The sequence below is a fragment of the Stegostoma tigrinum genome, chromosome 1, assembly GCF_030684315.1.
Source record: "Stegostoma tigrinum isolate sSteTig4 chromosome 1, sSteTig4.hap1, whole genome shotgun sequence".
In the NCBI taxonomy this organism is placed as follows: domain Eukaryota; kingdom Metazoa; phylum Chordata; class Chondrichthyes; order Orectolobiformes; family Stegostomatidae; genus Stegostoma; species Stegostoma tigrinum.
Window position 1 is genome coordinate 141,212,263 of NC_081354.1, and position 21,620 is coordinate 141,233,882.

The following is a 21,620-nucleotide window of genomic DNA, read 5'->3' on the forward strand; positions in this document are numbered from 1 at the left end:
GGGAACTGCAGATGCTGGAGAATTCCAAGATAATAAAATGTGAGGCTGGATGAACACAGCAGGCCAAGCAGCATCTCAGGAGCACAAAAGCTGACGTTTCGGGCCTAGACCCTTCATCAGAGAGGGGGATGGGGAGAGGGAACTGGAATAAATAGGGAGAGAGGGGGAGGCGGACCGAAGATGGAGAGTAAAGAAGATAGGTGGAGAGAGTGTAGGTGGGGAGGTAGGGAGGGGATAGGTCAGTCCAGGGAAGACGGACAGGTCAAGGAGGTGGGATGAGGTTAGTAGGTAGCTGGGGGTGCGGCTTGGGGTGGGAGGAAGGGATGGGTGAGAGGAAGAACCGGTTAGGGAGGCAGAGACAGGTTGGACTGGTTTTGGGATGCAGTGGGTGGGGGGGGAAGAGCTGGGCTGGTTGTGTGGTGCAGTGGGGGGAGGGGGCGAACTGGGCTGGTTTAGGGATGCAGTTGGGGAAGGGGAGATTTTGAAACTGGTGCAGTCCACATTGATACCATATGGCTGCAGGGTTCCCAGGCGGAATATGAGTTGCTGTTCCTGCAACCTTCAGGTGGCATCATTGTGGCACTGCAGGAGGCCCATGATGGACATATCATCTAGAGAATGGGAGGGGGAGTGGAAATGGTTTGCGACTGGGAGTTGCAGTTGTTTGTTGCGAACTGAGCGGAGGTGTTCTGCAAAGCGGTCCCCAAGCCTCCGCTTGGTTTCCCCAATGTAGAGGAAGCCGCACATTTACAATCCGACCCCACCACCCAAGACATTTTTCCATCCCCTCCCCTGTCAGCTTTCCGGAGAGACCACTCTCTCCGTGACTCCCTTGTTCGCTCCACACTGCCCTCCAACCCCACCACACCCGGCACCTTCCCCTGCAACCGCAGGAAATGCTACACTTGTCCCCACACCTCCTCCCTCACCCCCATCCCAGGCCCCAAGATGACATTCCACATTGGCAGATGTGCAGGTGAACCTCTGCTTAATGTGGTATACTGCATCCACTGTACCCGGTGCGGCATCCTCTACATTGGGGAAACCAAGCGGAGGCTTGGGGACCGCTTTGCAGAACACCTCCGCTCAGTTCGCAACAAACAACTGCAACTCCCAGTCGCAAACCATTTCCACTGCCCCTCCCATTCTCTAGATGACATGTCCATCATGGGCCTCCTGCAGTGCCACAATGATGCCACCTGAAGGTTGCAGGAACAGCAACTCATATTCCGCCTGGGAACCCTGCAGCCATATGGTATCAATGTGGACTGCACCAGTTTCAAAATCTCCCCTTCCCCAACTGCATCCCTAAACCAGCCCAGTTCGTCCCCTCCCCCCACTGCACCACACAACCAGCCCAGCTCTTCCCCTCCACCCACTGCATCCCAAAACCAGTCTAACCTGTCTCTGCCTCCCTAACCGGTTCTTCCTCTCACCCATCCCTTCCTCCCACCCCAAGCCGCACCCCCAGCTACCTACTAACCTCATCCCACCTCCTTGACCTGTCCGTCTTCCCTGGACTGACCTATCCCCTCCCTACCTCCCCACCTATACTCTTTCCACCTATCTTCTTTACTCTCCATCTTCGGTCCACCTCCCCCTCTCTCCCTATTTATTCCAGTTCCCTCTCCCCATCCCCCTCTCTGATGAAGGGTCTAGGCCCGAAACGTCAGCTTTTGTGCTCCTGAGATGCTGCTTGGCCTGCTGTGTTCATCCAGCCTCACATTTTATTATCTTAGCATTTCTAACAATTTCAGCATAGGATCTACCAGCCTATTTTGCCATTAATGAATGGAGGCTTACATGTCACATCTTAGGTCAATATTTACATTGTGCTTTTTATTTAATCATTCATGGGATGAGGGCGTCGCTGGCTAGGCAACATGTATTGCCCATCCCTAATTGCCTAGAGGGCAGTTAAGAGTCAATCACATTGTTTTGGGTGTGGAGTCTCAAAGAGGCCAGACCAGGAAAGGATGCAGTTTCTTTCCCTAAAAGACATGAGTGAACCAGACAGGTTTTTTCAACAATCAACAATGGATTCATGGTCATCATTAGTCTCTTAATTCCAGATATTTATTGAATTCAAATTCCACCATTTGCCATGGCAGTATTGAACCCAGGTCCCCAGAACATTAACTGAGTCACTGCTTTAACAATCTGGTGATAATACCACTAGGCCGTTGCCTCCCCCGACTTTACTAGTGGCAAAGTCTCCACTGATCCAACTTCTGCCTTCATCAACTAATATTTGTGGCCCCTGAGGAGATGGATGTAGTCAAGAGACTAGCCTTGTGTCTGAGATTTTCTTACTGGAGGTGCAAATGAGGGCAATGGGTTGCTGCATGGATATCACTTGAGTAATGTGTCTCAGTGGCTTTCTTTGCAGTACATTGTAAAATGTCTTAAGTGCCTCTAGTTCCGGTTTGGAATCAGTCAGCTGTACAAGAACTCATCACCGCAGTCACCTTTATCTTCATGATAATGACCCTTGCATTGACACACTGTCCCTCCATGAGGTTCTCTGTTCTCTGAATAGTCTGTTTTTGAGAGTTATTCCTCTCTCTCTTTTCAACAGTTTGTCTTACCATGTGTAGCCTCCATTCATTCTCCAAATCAAGGGAATTGCCAAAACTGCAACCATGGCTGAGAAGAATTGGTTGGCCCGAAACCCTGAAGTCAGCAAATAATTCTTGAACATGTGCCACAATACTTACTGTAAATTTTTGCAACTTTAAACAATAATAGAATACCAAACACTTATACAATTGATATGACAAGCATATTCACATCTGACCTGCAAATAATTGATTATCCTTTCTAAGCAGCATTGGTATGGCATCCATTTTTGCTGTTGAGTACTTATTCAACTCTGCGTGTTTAGGAGAGGGTGTCAGCTGGCATATTAAGCTCATAATATTAAGAATGCCCCTGGTGGTATCAAGTTGGCTTTCTGTGCTGGTTGATAACAGGATTACCTGTTCTATATACTCCCCAATGAGTATTCACAGCACATGTGCCAAAAACCTTACGAATATGACATCTGGCTTGACTTGACCTGAATGTCTGTGCATGTGCTACGAACATCAATATTTCATAAAAACAAAAACTCCATAAAATGTAAACAAATTATAATTTCACATTCAAAATCTGTCACCAATAGGGGGGAAAAAACTAATCTGTGAAAGGGACTGTGGCTCAGTGGTTAGTACTGCTGCCTCACGGCGCCACAGCCCTTGGGTGGTTTATGTGGAGTCGGTACCTTGTCCTTATGTCTGCATCTGTTTCCTCTGGGTAATCCAGCTTCCTCCAACAGTCTAAAGCTGTACGGCTAGGTGGATTAACCATGTTAAATTAAGCATAGCGTCAAGGGATATGCAGGCTAGATGGGTTAGTCGTGGGAAATGCAAGGTTACAGGGATGGGATAGGGGGTTGGGTCTGTGTGGGGTGCTGATCAGAGGGTCAGTGTGGACTTGGTGAGCCAAATGGCTTGCTTCCACACTGTAGGAATTCTACGATTCTATTCAATGATTCTAGTAAACTAAATACTTATAGCATAACTAGCTACCTAAACCTATGTAAATTACTTGTGTGTATTTTGATCTGAAGTTTTACAACATGTGTAAATTTTTTGATTTCTTCAGTTTGCTTTGATCTCCTTTCAGGTGATTTCTTGGGGCAGTAAAGCACGGAGTACTGGTGCTTCCGGGATAAATGCAGATTCCTCACGATCACATGCTATTATTCAAATCCAGCTTAAAAACCTAAACAGTACAATTGTCGGAAGGTAAAATGTTCTTATTTGCATTTCAAATAAGCTAACAATCTGAAGAGTTGGAACCGCTAGACATTGCAATGATAGAGTATGCTATCAGAAGACCATAATAATGAAAAAATACGATCTCTTGCTATTGGTTTAGTGCGACTGGGATAGACTTGTACTCAGAGATTGAGACTTCTTCAAGTCCTACATTTATAAGATTGAATTCAATTGAACTAATAATTTGTGGTCTAGCGTTATTAATTTTTTTTAAAACGTTGACTTGAAAATGATAAGATTGACTGAAAACCCAATCAGTAAACCTTGATGTCCTTTTAGGAAAAGGAACTTGCTACTGCAATCCATGGCTACATGAAACCACAGTTGCACTTACTGTGTTTCATTCTTGATACCATTGGAGGTGGCCTAGTAAATACCTGGTTGTTAGATTAATAGGAGAAGGGCATTGATTGAGCACCACATCAAGAAAAAGCATTTTAAAAAATCCAGAAAATATTGGTCTTCACTACAAACCAAGAGTCTTTATGTGCTCATGTTCACAACTAAATATAACTTCCGACTAATACTGATTCTCTGCCCAGGATTTCTTTCATTGACCTAGCTGGGAGTGAGAGAGCTGCTGATGCCAGGGATTCCGACAAACAAACTAAAATAGAAGGAGCTGAAATAAATCAGAGTCTCTTGGCTGTAAGTTGTTTATACAGATGGATGTTACTATGGAATGCAGTTACTTCATATTTAAAAGAGTACAATTATCCAGGACATGGATTGTATTAATGCTGAACTATACAGTAATGTAATGAAGGAAACTATCTTAACTACTGAAAAGAAAGCAAAGAGAAACAACTGGTTTTTGTCTTATTGTGAGATCTTTCTGCTTTTTAGCTGTCCATTTTATTGCTCCCTACCAAATGCCCATTTTTGGGCAGCTCACAATTGCTGAAACTGGAGGTCTCACATCAACTCCAAAATAGGTCGTGGAGTAGGGTCCTATTGAGGGTAAGAGTGTTAAGGATATCTGGGCAGCGGAGATTGGAAATTGTGAATGAAATTGTTTAAAGCTTTGAGGAGGGTCTTACCAACTAGTCTGAATAGACAATTATCTGTGCTGTCTCTTTATGGAAGGTTAGCTGAACGACAAACCGGTTAAGCAACTGGCAGGCCTTGCTCTGAAATCAAGAGCCTGGAGCAGAATAGCCAAGGTCTTTTTCTCATGGTAGGGAAGACCAAAGCTAGAGGGCATATGTTTAAGGTGAGTGGAGAAAGATATAAAAGACACATAAGGGGCAACTATTTCATGCAGAGGATGGTTCGTACATGGAATGAGCTGCCAGAGGAAGTGGTGGAGGCTGGTACAATTACAGCACGTAAACAGCATCTTGATGGGTACTTGAATAGGAGGACTTTACAGGGATATGGGCCAAATGCTGTGGGCCAAATTAATCTAGACATGGGTCTGGATTAATATAGGATAGATGGTCAGCATGGACAATTTGAATGGAAGGGTCTGTTTCCGTGCTGTACAACTTATTATTCAAGATGCAGAGGAGAAGAGCACTTCAGCTGGAGCTCGTCCACTTTGTCTGTTTGGTGTTTTTCCTTTTTTATTCTTCTCCTTTTTGTGTTTTTACTGTTCTCTTTGTTTTTAATCTTCTTGGCCTTGGACCACCTGCCTCATCACGGCCCTGGACTCCTGCCTTTAACACGTGCCCGGCATGATGACCTGTCAGGCCAATGTGGACTTCCAGTCTTGGTGATTCCAGATTAGTCTCCTAGCCTCAAGAACCTTGAGGTGAAGTCCAGCACAGTCTGAGGCCACAGCCTGGCACACTCTGGAGACTAGGTGCCAGTGTGGGCTGGGTTGAAAGGACCGTTGTTTTGAACTTTTTACTCCTCTTTTCTAAATTTATTCCCACAATCTGCAATGCTGGACCTTTTATTTCTTTATTTTCTACTTTTATGTTTTCTTATGAACTTGTACTGAAGAATCTGTACCTAGATACTTTTGTACCTAAGATGGCACTGTAAGTGGCGACTTGTAAACTTTACAGTATATTCATCTGAGTAGATGTGGCAACAAAGCTAATTCAGTTCAATTCTATGACCCTATGACCCTAAGTCTCACATGCTAAGAGGCTAGCTAATCAGAGGCTGGTAGGTTTTGTGCTCAGCAGTGCCACAATGCAGTCTGTGGTTCCTGCAGGAAAGATATGAACCAAAGTAATAATGATGGCGGGAGGTTTGGGTTGATTCCAGGGAGCCATTCTCTCTCTCTTCCACCCCCCCGCCCACTCTCTTTCGCTCTCTATTATTTTGTTTATACATATAACGTAAACACACACACACACACATTAAGACATGAGATTTGTCAAACTTATGTCCTGACTAAAAGAAAATAGCTGTCATTCTGCAGTGGAAATGATGGGGCAAGATGAAATGTAGTTTTATACATAATTTATATTTACAAACTATGAAACTCTTTTACTTGCAAGGAAGATGATCAGAACATGGAACAAATGTGATATTTTACTTGTATCAAAGTTCTCTGTATTTTGCAATAAGATGTTTGTTTCCCTTTTTTTTAGCTAAAAGAGTGCATTCGAGCTTTGGACCAGGAGCATCCTCATACACCCTTTAGGCAAAGCAAGCTTACATTGGTAAATTATTTCTTGCTTTATAGAATTTATGCAGGTATTTTTCTGCTTTAAACTGAGCATTTCACACCAATTAGCATTTTCAAAAAGAGCCAAAATTGTCACCAATGACTCAATCCCAATTTTTGAAAGCCTTTCACAACTTATTTATATCTGCAGATGCTTTCATAATCTTGGCTATCAGTTTGATAGCTTGAGATAAAGAATGCCTGGAGCTATCTTTTGAAGACTATTTTGAGGCGGTAGGTTTAGCAGCAAACAGACTTAAGAGTGAAACTTTGTGTTTGAAATTCACGTCAAGAATTCAAATGCAGAAACCAGAGCTTTAAGCATCATTAATGATAAGTGCATTGGAGTGTTGACCTCTTAAGCTTAAAACCATGCCTGATGTGTGCTTCATAGCATTAAGAGCATGCTGTGTATTCCCAGTTGGTTTATCTTATCAAATTATGTTGGAAAATGAAACAATACTTCTAACATTAATGTAGATTGGTATACTGCTTTACAGCAGTAATTTGCCAATTTAGTTGCATTCAAATGTGCAGACAAAAGAATTTGCTTAAATTAAGTAACTTAATGAATTCAGTCCTGCCCTTGTAGGCAATCAAGGAGACAAATACATTTTCTGTGTCACTGTACAGTGTGGTAATTGCAACTAGAGTCTATCTGCATGAAGGTAGGAACATGCTGCTGCAATGTTCTCATCCTGCATAGATCAAACGTTATGGAGCAAAAAAGAGCTTTTCTTTTAAATGAGTAATTGCCTTTTTGAAGAAATTGTAGAACACCTTTTTGACTGTTGATAAGAGTACCATTATATTATGTGTTCTCTAATACCTGGGAGGTTTGGAATTCTTAAAATCTATGCGGGGAGAATTGAGGAACCTCAAAGTGAAAAAGACAGGTGTTATGTACAGGCCTCCTAGTAGTCAGGATGTGAGGAAGGAAATAAATCAAGAGACAGAAAAGCCATGTAAGAAAGGCACGATTACAGTAATCATGGGACACTTCAATATGCAGGTGGACTGGGAAATCAGGTTGGTAGTGCATTCAAGAAAAGCAATTCGTGGATTGTCTAGAAGATGGTTTTTGTGGAGCAGCTTCTGATAGAGCTCACTAGGGAACAGGCTGTTCTGGATTTGATGATGTGTAATGAGGCAGATATTAAGGTGAAGATGAAGGTGAAGGAACCCTTAGGGGCATTGATCATAATATGATAGAATTCGACCTGCAGTTTGAGAGGGAGAAGCTGGAATCAGACGTATTACCGTTAAATAAAGGTAACTACAAAGACATGAGGGAGGAAGTGGTCAGAGTTGTTTGGAAGGGGAACCCAACAGGAATGACAGTGGAATAGGAACGGCAAGGATTTCTGGGGTTAATTCGAGAGACATCGCAGAAATTCATCCCAAGGAAGAAGAAACACACAGAGGGGAGAATGAGGCAACCATGGCTGACAAGGGAAATCAGGGAAATGATAAAAGGCAAAGGAAAATGTATACAATATGGTGAAGATTAGTGGGAAGCCACAGGAATAAGAAGTCCTTATAAAACTGAGAAAAGAAATAAGAGAGGAGAAGATGAAATATGAAATAGCTAGTAGCATAAAAGACGATTGAAGGATTTTTTTTTAGATATCTGAAAGATAAGAGGCAAGAATGGGCATTTGACTGCTGGAAAATGAAGCTGGAGCAATGTTAGTAGGGAACAGAGAAATGGCAGAGGAACTGAATAGGTACATTGCATGAGTCTTCACAGTGGAAGACAACAGTCACATATCTAAACATCAAGAGAGTCAGATGTGACTCGTGGCCAACCCCAAGGAGAAGGTGTTGGGGAAGCTGGAAGCTGGAAGTTCTGAAGGTGGACAAATCATTTGGACTGGATGGACTACATCCTAAGGTTATGACAGAGATAGCTGAGAAGATTGTGGAGGCATTGGTGATCTTTCAGGAATCACTAGAGTCAGGGAGGCTGCTAGAGGACTGGAAAATGGTCAATGTAACACCCCTCTTTAAGAAGGGATGGAGGCAGAAGATGGTAAATTAAGTGAATGATTTTAGTTATCAGTTTTATTTAGTCTTTTTTTCTGGTAGTAAATGCAAAATTTGAATTTCTAAATATTTTTGTTCATTTTTAAAGGTATTGAAAGACTCATTTGTTGGAAATTCTAAAACCTGTATGATTGCTAATATATCACCTAGCCATGTAGCCACAGAACATACACTGAACACTTTACGCTATGCAGACAGGTGAGTAGTAATTTAAAATTTACTACAAATATTCTATTAATATGGCAGGAAAAATGCATGTTTGTATCTGTAGAATAATGGCTTTTACAGAGACTAGGACTGATGTCATTCTTCACACACACAGTGATTCATACATAGCATTATCATTAAGATAAATGTGTGAATGGAAAAAATTAAGAAATTGTTCGATGCTGTGTGCACAAAAGTCGGATGCTTTTAGACAGGTAAGCTGCGTTTAAATATTGGTTTCAGAGGTAACCTTTACATAAAGTTTTCAACACTGCACAGAATTACCAACAGGCAAATGGCCACCACCTATTATTTAGTTTTAATAACATGTAAAATTAAGGTATACTTAATGTTCTAGGATATTTTTCTCTCATAAGATCAGGTGAATTAACAGGAAGAGCAGGCTATTTGGCATTTGGAACTATCTCTGCTTTTCAATGACATCATAACTGACGTTTAATCTCAACTCCATTTAACTGGACATAACCATATTTACCTGATTTGCTTTGAAAGAATTCAAAATATTTGCAACTCTTTGAAGAAATCCCCCTTCTCCTAGTCCTATATAATTGATCCTTTATTCTGGATGTGCGACCTTTAGTTCGAAACTGTTTAACTTCAGACCAATTATCTTGTTAAGCCCCTTTTGAATTTTATAAACCCCAGTGAGTTTGCCACCATTCATTGTTCTAAACTCTTGGGAAAATGGACCTAGTCTAGCCATCTCAGGGACCAGCGTTGTATTCCTTCTGAGATAATTATAGCCTACTTTTAGGTAAGGAGTGCAATACTGTACAGAATACCCCACATATAGTATCACCAATAACCTGTATAATTACAGCAAGACTTCTTTAAGCTAACATACAATTCTGTTCCTTTATTGTTTGTTGTACTCAATGTTAACTTTCAGAACTTTGTGGACAAGGACACTCATAACTAACCTACCCCCTAAATAATAAAATGTGAGGCTGGATGAACACAGCAGGCCAAGCAGCATCTCAAGAGCACAAAAGCTGACGTTTCGGGCCTAGACCCTTCATCAGAGGGGGGGATGGGGTGAGGGTTCTGGAATAAATAGGGAGAGAGGGGGACGCAGACCGAAGATGGAGAGAAAAGAAGATAGGTGGAGAGAGTATAGGTGGGGAGGTAGGGAGGGGATAGGTCAGTCCAGGGAAGACGGACAGGTCAAGGAGGTGGGATGAGGTTAGTAGGTAGATGGGGGTGCGGCTGGGGTGGGAGGAAGGGATGGGTGAGAGGAAGAACAGGTTGGGGAGGCAGAGACAGGTTGGACTGGTTTTGGGATGCAGTGGGTGGAGGGGAAGAGCTAGGCTGGTTGTGTGGTGCAGTGGGGGGAGGGGACGAACTGGGCTGGTTTAGGGATGCGGTGGGGCAAGGGGAGATTTTGAAACTGGTAAAGTCCACATTGATACCATTAGGCTGCAGAGTTCCCAGGCGGAATATGAGTTGCTGTTCCTGCAACCTTCGGGCGGCATCATTGTGGCACTGCAGGAGGCCCATGATGGACATGTCATCTAAAGAATGGGAGGGGGATTGGAAATGGTTTGCGACTGGGAGGTGCAGTTGTTTGTTGCGAACTGAGCGGAGGTGTTCTGCAAAGCGGTCCCCAAGCCTCTGCTTGGTTTCCCCAATGTAGAGGAAGCCACACCGGGTACAGCGGATGCAGTATATCACATTGGCAGATGTGCAGGTGAACCTCTGCTTAATGTGGAATGTCATCTTGGGGCCTGGGATAGGGGTGAAGGAGGAGGTGTGGGGGCAAGTGTAGCATTTCCTGCGGTTGCAGGGGAAGGTGCCGGGTGTGGTGGGGTTAGAGGGCAGTGTGGAGCGAACAAGGGAGTCACGGAGAGAGTGGTCTCTCGGGAAAGCAGACGGGGTGGGGATGGAAAAATGTCTTGGGTGGTGGGGTCGGATTATCGATGGTGGAAGTGTCGGAGGATCTGCACATGCACCTGCACATCTGCCAATGTGGTATACTACATTGGGGAAACCAAGCAGAGGCTTGGGAACCGCTTTGCAGAACACCTCCGCTCAGTTCGCAACAAACAACTGCACCTCCCAGTCGCAAACCATTTCCAATCCCCCTCCCATTCTTTAGATGACATGTCCATCATGGGCCTCCTGCAGTGCCACAATGATCCCACCCGAAGGTTGCAGGAACAGCAACTCATATTCCGCCTGGGAACCCTGCAGCCTAATGGTATCAATGTGGACTTCACCAGTTTCAAAATCTCCCCTTCCCCCACCGCATCCCTAAACCAGCCCAGTTCGTCCCCTCCCCCCACTGCACCACACAACCAGCCCAGCTCTTCCCCTCCACCCACTGCATCCCAAAACCAGTCCAACCTGTCTCTGCCTCCCTAACCTGTTCTTCCTCTCACCCAAGCCGCACCTCCATCTCCTACGTACTAACCTCATCCCACCTCCTTGACCTGTCCGTCTTCCCTGGACTGACCTATCCCCTCCCTACCTCCCCTCCTATACTCTCCTCTCCACCTATCTTCTTTTCGCTCCATCTTCGGTCCGCCTCCCCCTCTCTCCCTATTTATTCCAGAACCCTCACCCCATCCCCCTCTCTGATGAAGGGTCTAGACCCGAAACGTCAGCTTTTGTGCTCCTGAGATGCTGCTTGGCCTGCTGTGTTCATCCAGCCTCACATTTTATTACTTTGGATAAACTATACTTGTTTCCTACTTGTTTCCAATGGAGTTCAGAAGAATGAGTGATGACTTGATTGAAGTGTATAAGATATTGAATGATCTTGACCATTGAATGTAAAAGGAATGTGAATGGGTCCAGGATTAGGCGACATGATATTAAAATTTAGGCCATCCTTTCGGACCAGAGATGAGGAGAATTTGTTTTCTGAGAATTTGGCAACTCTCGCACTCTGCCAGTTGGGATAGATAGGAGTGCGGAATTTGGAACCCAACTTATCAGCAATGATCTTATTGGATGGCAGAGCTGGCTGCAAGGATTGAATGGCCTACTTCTATTCCTAAATCATTTTTGCATGTTTGTATAATAGGCCATTGCCATTTTCCCTACTATTAATTTCAGGCTGACTGCCTTATAGGCCCTTGCTTTCTCTCTCCCTCCTCGATTAATGGGATTATGTTTACTACCTTCCATTCCAAGGACGTTATACAAAATCAAAACCAACCATGTGTTGCAAGATTCGGTTTTTTTTGTAGTTCCTCATGGCCCCAGTGGAAGGAAACATGGCCATTTGGATTGCAAGTTTGTTCACAGCTAACCATATTCATCTGTTGAGCATGATATCTTTAAATTTTCTTTGTTGTGCACGGACATTTCTACACATGGTGCAGTTTTATTTTATTTTTGCACTGACACTCTGTGGGACTGCCTGTTATGGTGAGAACCATGGCAGCCTGGCCATTTAATTATGAGAGGCTGTGTAGCAGTGTCCTAGCGACAGGAGACTCTCCTTTGATTAAGTTGCAGGGTAGATGTGACTGATATGAGATTCATGGCTGGTGGTGGGAACATGTCAGTTAGCTCATCAATTATTGTGTAAGTCAGGAGCAGAAGTAGGCCTTTTGGCCCCTCTAATCTGCTGTGCGATTTAAAAAGACCATAGCTGATCTGATTATAGCCTCAACTCTCCTGACTACCCTTATATGTTTTGATTTCATTGTCAGTCAAGAATCTGCCTAACTCTGCCTTAGAAATATTCAATGATCCATCCTCCACGGGGGAAAAGAATTCTACAGCTTTAGTACCTTCTGAGAAAGAAAAAAAATCTTCATCAAGGGACCTCAATCATGTGTGAAGCCCAATTCCTAAGTGGATTCAGTTGGGTCTCCCAGCATAACTGAAGTGCTGATTCTCTAACTATTGGGTAAGGTGCCCATTGGCCCTACAAAATCTAGTCTGGTATTTTAAAGGGGCTACTTGAGCTTGGTCTGCACGTTACCTGTATCCTTACTGCATGATTGTCAGCAGGGATATTTGTGCAGGATTTTTGGTGTACCTGAGTTAGGAAGGAAAACCTGACTTTTAGGAAATAAACAATATCCTACATGAGAAAACGTAAATCAAAGTTTCTTGGAAAATGATAGAATTTAATTTTTATGAAGTTATATTGAATGTTTTTAGCTAATCTGGCTGTTCATGTTTTCAGGGTAAAAGAACTGAAGAGAGGAACCAAAACATCCAGCGCAATATATACTGGATGTCAAGGAGTTAGAAGTCCATCTCCAAAACGTACTAAAGAAACACCTTGTACAACATGGAGAGAAAAACCAATGCAGAAAAATATGAAATTGAGAATTGAACAGTCTCCTTGTGAGACTAAAAATACAGTGCAGCCAAAATCAACATCATCAGCTTTTCATTCACCTAATGTACTTCTGTGTTCCACATCAAAAATGGCAAATAAAAATGTGCTTTTGCAGGCCAGCTCAAAGGACATGTGGCTCAGCTACACTACAACTAATAAAGAAATCCTTAAGACAGGTTCATTAGATATCAAAAAATGTTCAAAAGATAAGAGTTCAACTGAGAAGAGCTGTATTACTAAAGAGTGTTTTCTCACTAACCCCAAAACTGGAAAATCCAAAATAATTCAACATAGACAAAAAAAAGATTTAATTTCAGAAAATCAATCTTACATATCTAGAAATGTGAAAGTTCAAGCTGTTTATCCCATTCAGAAAGAAATAATTTCAAAAACCAGATTTCACTGTACTGAACAGGTAATAAATAATTGTTCATCCAATAAAAGAAATTCTGAGAATTTTGGAAATGAGTCTCCCAAGACTCCAGAGTCAACTGTCAATATACACCTTCTGCAAAAGGAACGGGAAAGACATTTGCGCCTTTATCATCAACAACTCCAACAACTTCAACAGTCACCATTGACACAAAAGAAGCTTTGCTATCAACCCTTGAAGGAACTTCTCGGGCACATCTATCAACCTAAGATTAGAATGAATGATGAGGAAATTAAATGCATTTCATCACTGCGCTGTGATGTCCAAAGGTCAGATAATCAGAATGAATATAGTAGTAATTGTGATTCATCTTATGATTATCAATGTCTGAATGATAGAGAAAATCAGATTGATGATAATCAACCGATCTTCTGTGAAGTATCAAAAGGAGAACTAAAAGAAAGAAATCATGTTCAAGAATTTTTGCTTTGTCAAAATCAGCATATTAGCCCAAAGGTAGAAGACAACAATAAGATCACATCTCTGTGGAATACAGGTGAAGACTGCACAGTTGCCCATTCATCAGGAGTCAACCCCAAACAAACAGCGTACATACAAAACAGTATTGGTCAAGAGCACTTGAATCATTTATCAACTGACTCCAAAAACACTGCACGGAATAGAAATCAACATCTTTCAAGTTACCAACAAGATGACAGTGCTGCTCCTTCACAACATGCTCAAATGAACAGTAATTTGTCTCTTGATTTAAAAGCTACCAAAGCTAGAGATACCACTTCATTTCAGTCTAGTACAGCTATTGATTCCGATTTGACATTGCAATCTCCATTAAAAAGGGTAATAAAAGATGTGCAGATGTGTGATTTCACAAATAACATAATTTCATCCACTGACATCATTTCCGAAGATTTATTGTCTGTTTCAGATTGCCAGCCTTCTGTAGAGAAGCCACCATTAAAGGTTACAATTCCTCTCAATGAAGAATTGATAATATCATCTAATCAGCTTTCTGCTGAGATGGATGTTTCACTGGTCCATCCATGTAACAAAGCTCAAGTTTCATCACCACCGTTCGGTTATATTGGAAAATGGATGGCTGAATCACATGACCATCTTGATCAAGGTCAGAAATTTCAACCAGGTCCATTCTTTCAGAAGAAACATATTTGTTGCAATCAAAATTATATTTGGAATGATGAAATTGAAGTGCCAATGTCTGTACAAGGTAAAAATAACCAGTGTTCAAGTATTAATGATCCAGAGTCTAATTGTAAAGACAGCAACATTTTAACAATGAATTCACTAACTTTGTCAACGAAAAACAGGAAAGACTTTCAAAAGCAACAAAATCAAGAAGCATCAGTTGATGCCTCACCATGTGGAAACCTGCTTTCCAGTGGCACTAACCACACAAGTGAATGTAACTCTTACAAACAAGGGGTTAAATGCTCTAAAAGTGAATTTTGTGCTGACACTGAAGGAAATGAAATTAGTTCTTCCATTTTACACTTGAATTGTGGTGCATCTTCCTCTGCTGAGGATGAAACCATGGCATATCATTGTTGTTCAAATGCTGGTGTGCAGAACACTACAGATTTGTTTGTGAATCAAATGACTATTTCAGATATCATGTCAAACCCAACAATTTCCAGTAATGAAACAACAGAACAGATTAAAAATCCTGGACTGAAAGAACCAAATCAAGAAACAAATGATTTGGAAGCTGTAAGAAACACTGGAGAGACTCTTGAAGGGGACCACAATGAATTTCAACTTCAGTGCAAGTCCAATCATAAGGACTTGATAGATACATTTAAAGAAAAATTACTTCAGAATACGTCTGTTCAGTTTAGCAATATTTCTGCAGAACAAGATTCCGTTCCTACTTTCCAAGAGTCTATTAACCATAATATAATTAATAACAGAGCAACTGGCCATGCAGATGATAACCAATCTAGAGGTTTAAATTCTCAACACCTGGAGGCAGTGGAAAAAGTGCAGTAAGTATTAAACTAAGTAGACGTCTTTAAATGAAATATTTTACTTATTTAAATGTCGTAACTTAGCTTGTAATAACATATTTAGAAATATTTAATATAAATCTAGATAACATTTAGTTAAACTAATCTTGTAAATCTTGTTATTGGTGGCACACACATAGATAACTAATCTCAGCAAAATAGCATGGCACAGTGGCTCAGTGGTTAGCACTGCTGCCTCACAGTACCAGTGACCCAGATTCAATTCCAGGCTTGCGACTGTCTGTGTGGAGTTTGCACACTCTGTCCATGTCTGAATGGGTTTCCTCTTGGTGCTCCGGTTTCCTCTCACAGTCCAAATACATGCAGGTTAGGTTGATTGGCCATGCTAAATTGCCCATAGTGTCCTGGGATATGCAGGCTAGTGAATTTGCCATGGGAAATGCAGGCTTACAGGGTCAAATCGGGATGCTTTTGGTGGGGGGAGGGGCGCTGGCCTGGACTTAATGGGCCAAGTAGCCTGTTTCCACACTGTACAGATTCTATGAAAATGTTATTAATCCTTCTTGCGCCCAAAAATGAATAGCATAAACGTTGTTCTGCTAATGGTGCCAAGTCCAACCATAGGCTTCCATGTATGTGAGACACAGCTGACCCACTTGCTTTGCTGACCGTGCATGTGTGTATGCTCAGAGACCTTGAATGGAGGCTATTGTTATTTAAGTTAGCTGACTGGTTGACAAAAGGCACAAATATGAAGTTTGGCTAAAGCAGGTGGAGGCATTGACTTTATTAACCACACCTGAAATAATAAACCATGTGAAGTAAGGTGGGCTGTGCTTTGGGACTATTTAAAGGGTCTCTCAACAAGTTGCAGTTGAGGATTTTTTGACCTGGTTTTGCAAAGGCTTGGTTTCTGAATACATTTTTCTGAGTGGCTGGAACAATTTGTATATAGTTGCTGAACACAGTAAGGGCGGAAAGCCTTACATGGACATGCAGGCAGTTATTCCAGCTTCATATGGCCTGTAACCTGACAGACATCGAAGGAGAAGACATAGGAAAGAAGTTCTGCAAGGGGGGAACAGGAGGAGGGTTCTCCATAGAAGGCCATGACCATAAAGGATGTGCTCAGAGTGCCAGTTCCACTTGGCCATGAATCAGGATCAATGCCTGAGCAGACTAAGCTTCACTGCATCATTCATTTGAAACCTACCCAGAACGTTGAAGCAGGGCAAACATGGCCCTCCCAGACAACTTCCCTGATATTCTATGTTAGTGGATCTTTCCAGGTAGGAGATTGTAATGTCAGTAACATATAAGTTGTCATTTATACCTTTTTTGGCACCAGTGAACCAATTCAAATATGCATGTCTGAAAAAAAACTGTTGGAAACAAACTTTTTAAAGTAAATTTGAGTTAAAAGGTGATTTCCATTGGACTTGTAGGTCACAGGAGTGAGGGCTTGAGGGAAGTTAGTACAGTTTCAAAATCAGTTAAAAGCTTAGAGTAAACAAACAGTTAGGAAGCCTACTTCAGATACTGCAGGCAATGGCAAAGCTATAAGTATATTGATTAAGCCGAGAGAGAAATGAGAAACAGGTGAATAAAGCATCAGTGAGGAGGGACAGGTTGGAGTTTAAGGAATAAAGTAAGTGAGCTGCAGGCCCAAATTCAAGTTGAAGATTATGATTATAGTAGCCATTACTGAGACGTGGCTGCAGAATGGTTAGGACTGGGATCTAAATATACCAGATCATTAAGATTTACAGGACAGAGAGGAAAAATGGAGTAGCCTCACGGATTGGATATAAAATCACTTTAGTGGTGTTGGAGGATTCAATGAAGGGGAAGCATGCAGTCGAGATCTTATGGATGGAACTGAAGAACAGTACAGGATACTGGACATCAACAGGGTGGTAGCAACTTTGAAGTGCTGGGTTGTATAAATACGGAAATTATGCAAGTGTGTCGCAAAGGCAGGGTGAGATGAGACAGAGACTGTCCACAGTAAACAGAAAATCTGCTAATAGGTAAATCAACTGAAGAACAGTGGAAGATGTTTGAAGAAATATTAAATGCAATTTTGAACCAGTTTATACCCTTGAGAGGGAAAAATTCCACTTCACGGGGGCGGGGGGGGTGGGAAATGCCATGGACAACAAAAGAGATGGGGGTCGGCACAGTGGCTTGGTGGTTAGCAGTGCTGCCTCACTGCACCAAGGGCCCGGATTCAATTCCACCCTTGGGCTATTGTCTGTGTGGAGTGTGCACATTCTCCTGTGTCCGTGTGTGTTTCCTCCGGGTGGTCCAGCTTCCTCCCATAGTCCAAAGATGTGCAGGTTAGGGTGGATTGGCCACGCTAAATTGCTTGTAGTGTTCACGGATGTGTAGCAGAGGTGGATTACAGGGTAATGGGTCTAGGTGGGATGCTCCAAGTTTCAATGTGGACTTGTTGGGCCAAAGGGCCTGTTTCCACATGGTGGAGATTCTATGTTCTAAAAAAAAACTAAAAGAAAAGACTGACAAAAATGCAAAAAAAAGCACAGATGCTGCCGAATGAGAAAGATAAAAAGCTTAGCAAAAGGCCGCAAAGCAACTCATCAGAGCTACTAGCAGGGTTATAAAAGACAACAAATGGAAGGGATATCAAAATAATAATAAGAAATTTTATAGTTATGTAAAAGGAGATTGTGGTCAGGTGCAATGTTGACCCACTAAAGACCAAAAGTGGAGATATTACCAATGATTGTGGGGAAACAGAAGTCATGTTGAATGATTATTTTGCCTCAGTACTTACAGCAGAAAGGGAAGAGCTTGCCAGAAGTCCCAAGGAAACGATAGTAGACTGTGAACAGGGACAATAAAATTAATGTAAGTAAAACATTAGTGATGAGGGAACGAATGGAACTAAAGAGTGACAAACCCTGAGACCTGATGGTTTCTATGTGAGAGGGTTAAAGGCAGTATGGCAGCACTTTGTAGGTGCCCTAACTATAGCCTTTGAGTTCCCTAGATACGAGTCATTTGTCTGGATTGGAAAACTTTAGTTCACTCCAATTCTTAAGAAGGGCGAATGAGGAAAACCAAGGAATGACAAACTAGTTAGCCTAACATCTATGGTGGGAAAATTGTTGGAGTCTGTAATCAAGAATAGGGTAACTGAGCATCTTGTAAAATTTCAATTAATGAAGAAGAGCCAGTATGAATTAATGAAAGGTAGGTCATGCCTGAGAAAACGTATTGAATATTTTGAAGAGATGACTAAGGTAGTAGACAATGGAACATTATGGATGCTATTTATGTGGATTGTCAGAAGACATTTGATAAAGCCCCATGTATGAAACTGCCAGCTAAGGTAGAAATCCAGGGATAACAAAGAGTGGAGCTGGATGAACACAGCAGGCCAAGAGCATCTTAGGAGCACAAAAGCTGACGTTTCGGGCCGAGACACTTCACCAGAAAAACTTTTTCTAATGAAGGGTCTCGGCCCGAAACGTCAGCTTTTGTGCTCCTAAGATGCTGCTTGGCCTGCTGTGTTCATTCAGCTCCACACTTTGTAATCTCGGATTCTCTAGCATCTGCTGTTCCCATTATCTCTGATCACAAGAAATCCAGGGAATTGAGGGAAAATGACTGACATGGTTGGGAAATTGGCTGAGTGGCAGATGACAATTGGAACTATTGGTAGATACTCAAATTGTCAGGATGTGACTCCTAGTGTCCGACAAGAATATTAGGGACTCAATTATTCACATTCAGTATTAATAACTTGGATAATGGTATAGAAAGCTATTATATCCAAATGTGCTGATAACACAAAGTCAGGCAGCATTGTAGACAGTATCAATGATGGCATAAAGATAAAATATTGATAGCAACAAAAACAGAAATGGAAAGGGTAAGCTAGTCTGGCAGCATCTGTGGAGTAAAATCAGAGTTAATGTTTTGGATTCAGTGACCTTTCCTCGGAGCTGGGCATAGCTAGGAAAAAAAAAGTTTTTTTGCAGAAGGTAGGGTGGGAGAGGGGTAAGGAGTGGACGTGAGTTTGCTTGCTGAGCTGGAAGGTTAGTTTTCAGACGTTTGGTCACCATTCTAGGTAACATCATCAGTGAGCCTCCGATGAAGCGCTGGTGTTATGTCCTGCTTTCTAAACAGATAAATAGAAAGCGGGACATAACACCAGCGCTTCATCGGAGGCTCACTGATGATGTTACCTAGAATGGTGATGAAACATCTGAAAACTAACCTTCCAGCTCAGCGAGCAAACTCACCTCCAGAAACTCAACTTGAGCTACAAATCTTCTCAAAACTCGCTTAGGGGTAAGGAGTAAACGATAGGTGGTAATAGAGCCCAAACAGCGACAAGAACAGGAGTTCCCAAGTGGAAATTGAGGTGCTGTTCCTCCAGTTGGTGCAGATCTGCATTGGAACACTGCAGTCAACCTGAGACGGAAACGTTGGCCATGGAACCTGGTGGTGTATTGAAGTGGCAGGCAACTTGAAGCTCGGTCTTTTTTATGGACAGAACCTAGGTGTTCTGTGAAGTAATTACCCAGTCTATGCTTCGTTTCCTCAATGTAGAGGAGACCACATTGTGAGCAGCAAATGCAGCTAGACGACATCAAGCGAGAGAAATGCAGGTCAAGTACTGCTTCACCTGGAAGGTGTGTTTGGGCCCTTGGACACTGAGGAGAGAGGAAGATAATGAGTAGGTGTTACACCATCTATAGTTGCAGGGGGAGGTAAAATATTGATAGACTAGATGAATGGAAAAAGCTGTGGCAGATGGATATCAATGTAAGCAACCGTGAGGTTGTCTGTTTTGGACAAAAAAGAATAGATCAGGATATTTTCGACACGGTATAAAGTTAAATACTGTGAATGTTCAAAGAGTCTTGGGGATTCAGGTGCTATGAATATTTGCAGAAAATATTCAAGAAGGCTAATGGAATGCTGACCATTAAATATAGAGGACTGGATTACAAGGATGCAGAATTTATGCTGCTGCTATACAAAACTCTGGTTAGACCCCATTTGGAGTACTGTGAGCAGATCTGGGCACCATACCTGAGGAAGAATATGTTGGCCTTGCAGGGAGTACAATGCAAGTCTAGAAGAATGATACCTGGACTTGAGAGATGGAGTTACAAGGAGAGATTATACAAATTAAGCCTATTTTCTTTAGAATTCAGAGTGTTAAGGGATGATCTGATTGAAATCTTCAAGCTATCAACATGGAAAGTCAGATAGATAAAGATAAACTATTTCCACTGATTGGAAATTCCAGAAGTAGGAGTAGGAGGGGAATAATCTGAAAATTAGAGCCAGATCATTCAGGAGAGATGTTAGGAAGCACTTTTGCATGCACGCCTTTAAACTTGCTTCCACAAATGGCAGTTGATACTAGATCAGTTGTAAATTTTAAATTTGAGAGCTTTTTCTATTCAAATGCACCTAGTATTTGGAATAAACTAAATGAATTACCAAGACAACTATAAGTCAATGGGTACAAACTGATAGACAGAGACATGATTATAAGGAGATCAAAGGAGGAGCCATATATTCAGGGCTGTATGTTGTTTCAGTAGGACAGGTAGGAAGGAAAGAGTGGTTGAATAGCTTTGCTGGCACAGGATGGAATTAGTACGATAGCAAGAAATACCTTGAATCAGAAGGTGTAGAATCTATATGGGAATTAGAAATAAAAAGTGAAGGAGGACACTACAGGTCCCCTAACATATAGATATATGGTTGGGCAGAGAACTTTAAGCGAATCTTGGATAGGCACATGGAGGACAGTAAAATGTAGGGTATGCAGGGTAGATTGATCTTAGTAGGATAATAGGTCGGCACAACATCGTGGGCCAAAGGGCCTGTACTGTGCTATACTATTCTATGTTCTAGAATAAATCAGGAGGTAATGGAGTGAACTGGGAAAGAAGTTTAGCAGCAAAGATGGTTGAACAATGATAGACATTTAAGAAAATGGTCGCCATTCACTGCAGTGAAGAAGAATTATTCCAGGAAGGGAATAAGCCAACCATTGTTAATCAGGGGAAAAAAGAATGGATGTCTTGTCTTTCAATTTGATACTGTGTAGCAAAGATTAATGGTAAGCCAGAGGATTGAGAAAGTTGTAAAAACCAACAAAAGGCAACAATGAAAAGAAATAAACTTCGGGTAAAATTGCAAGTAATATCAAGAAGAACAGCAAGAGTTTTTTTTA

The 21,620-nt window shown here is 42.0% G+C and overlaps 1 protein-coding gene across 4 annotated transcripts in view; it reads left to right on the forward strand.

The window, feature by feature from the left end:
- Positions 1–21,620, forward strand: part of LOC125459831 (kinesin-like protein KIF24) — a 151,025-nt gene that overhangs the window by 51,811 nt on the left and 77,594 nt on the right. For all 4 annotated transcript variants that reach the window (XM_048546750.2, XM_059649100.1, XM_059649102.1 and 1 more), the window contains 5 exons: positions 3,667–3,788; positions 4,364–4,469; positions 6,368–6,439; positions 8,579–8,688; positions 12,860–15,412. In XM_048546750.2, the coding sequence (XP_048402707.2) occupies positions 3,667–3,788; positions 4,364–4,469; positions 6,368–6,439; positions 8,579–8,688; positions 12,860–15,412 (2,963 nt within the window). The remainder of the gene's footprint in view (positions 1–3,666; positions 3,789–4,363; positions 4,470–6,367; positions 6,440–8,578; positions 8,689–12,859; positions 15,413–21,620) is intronic.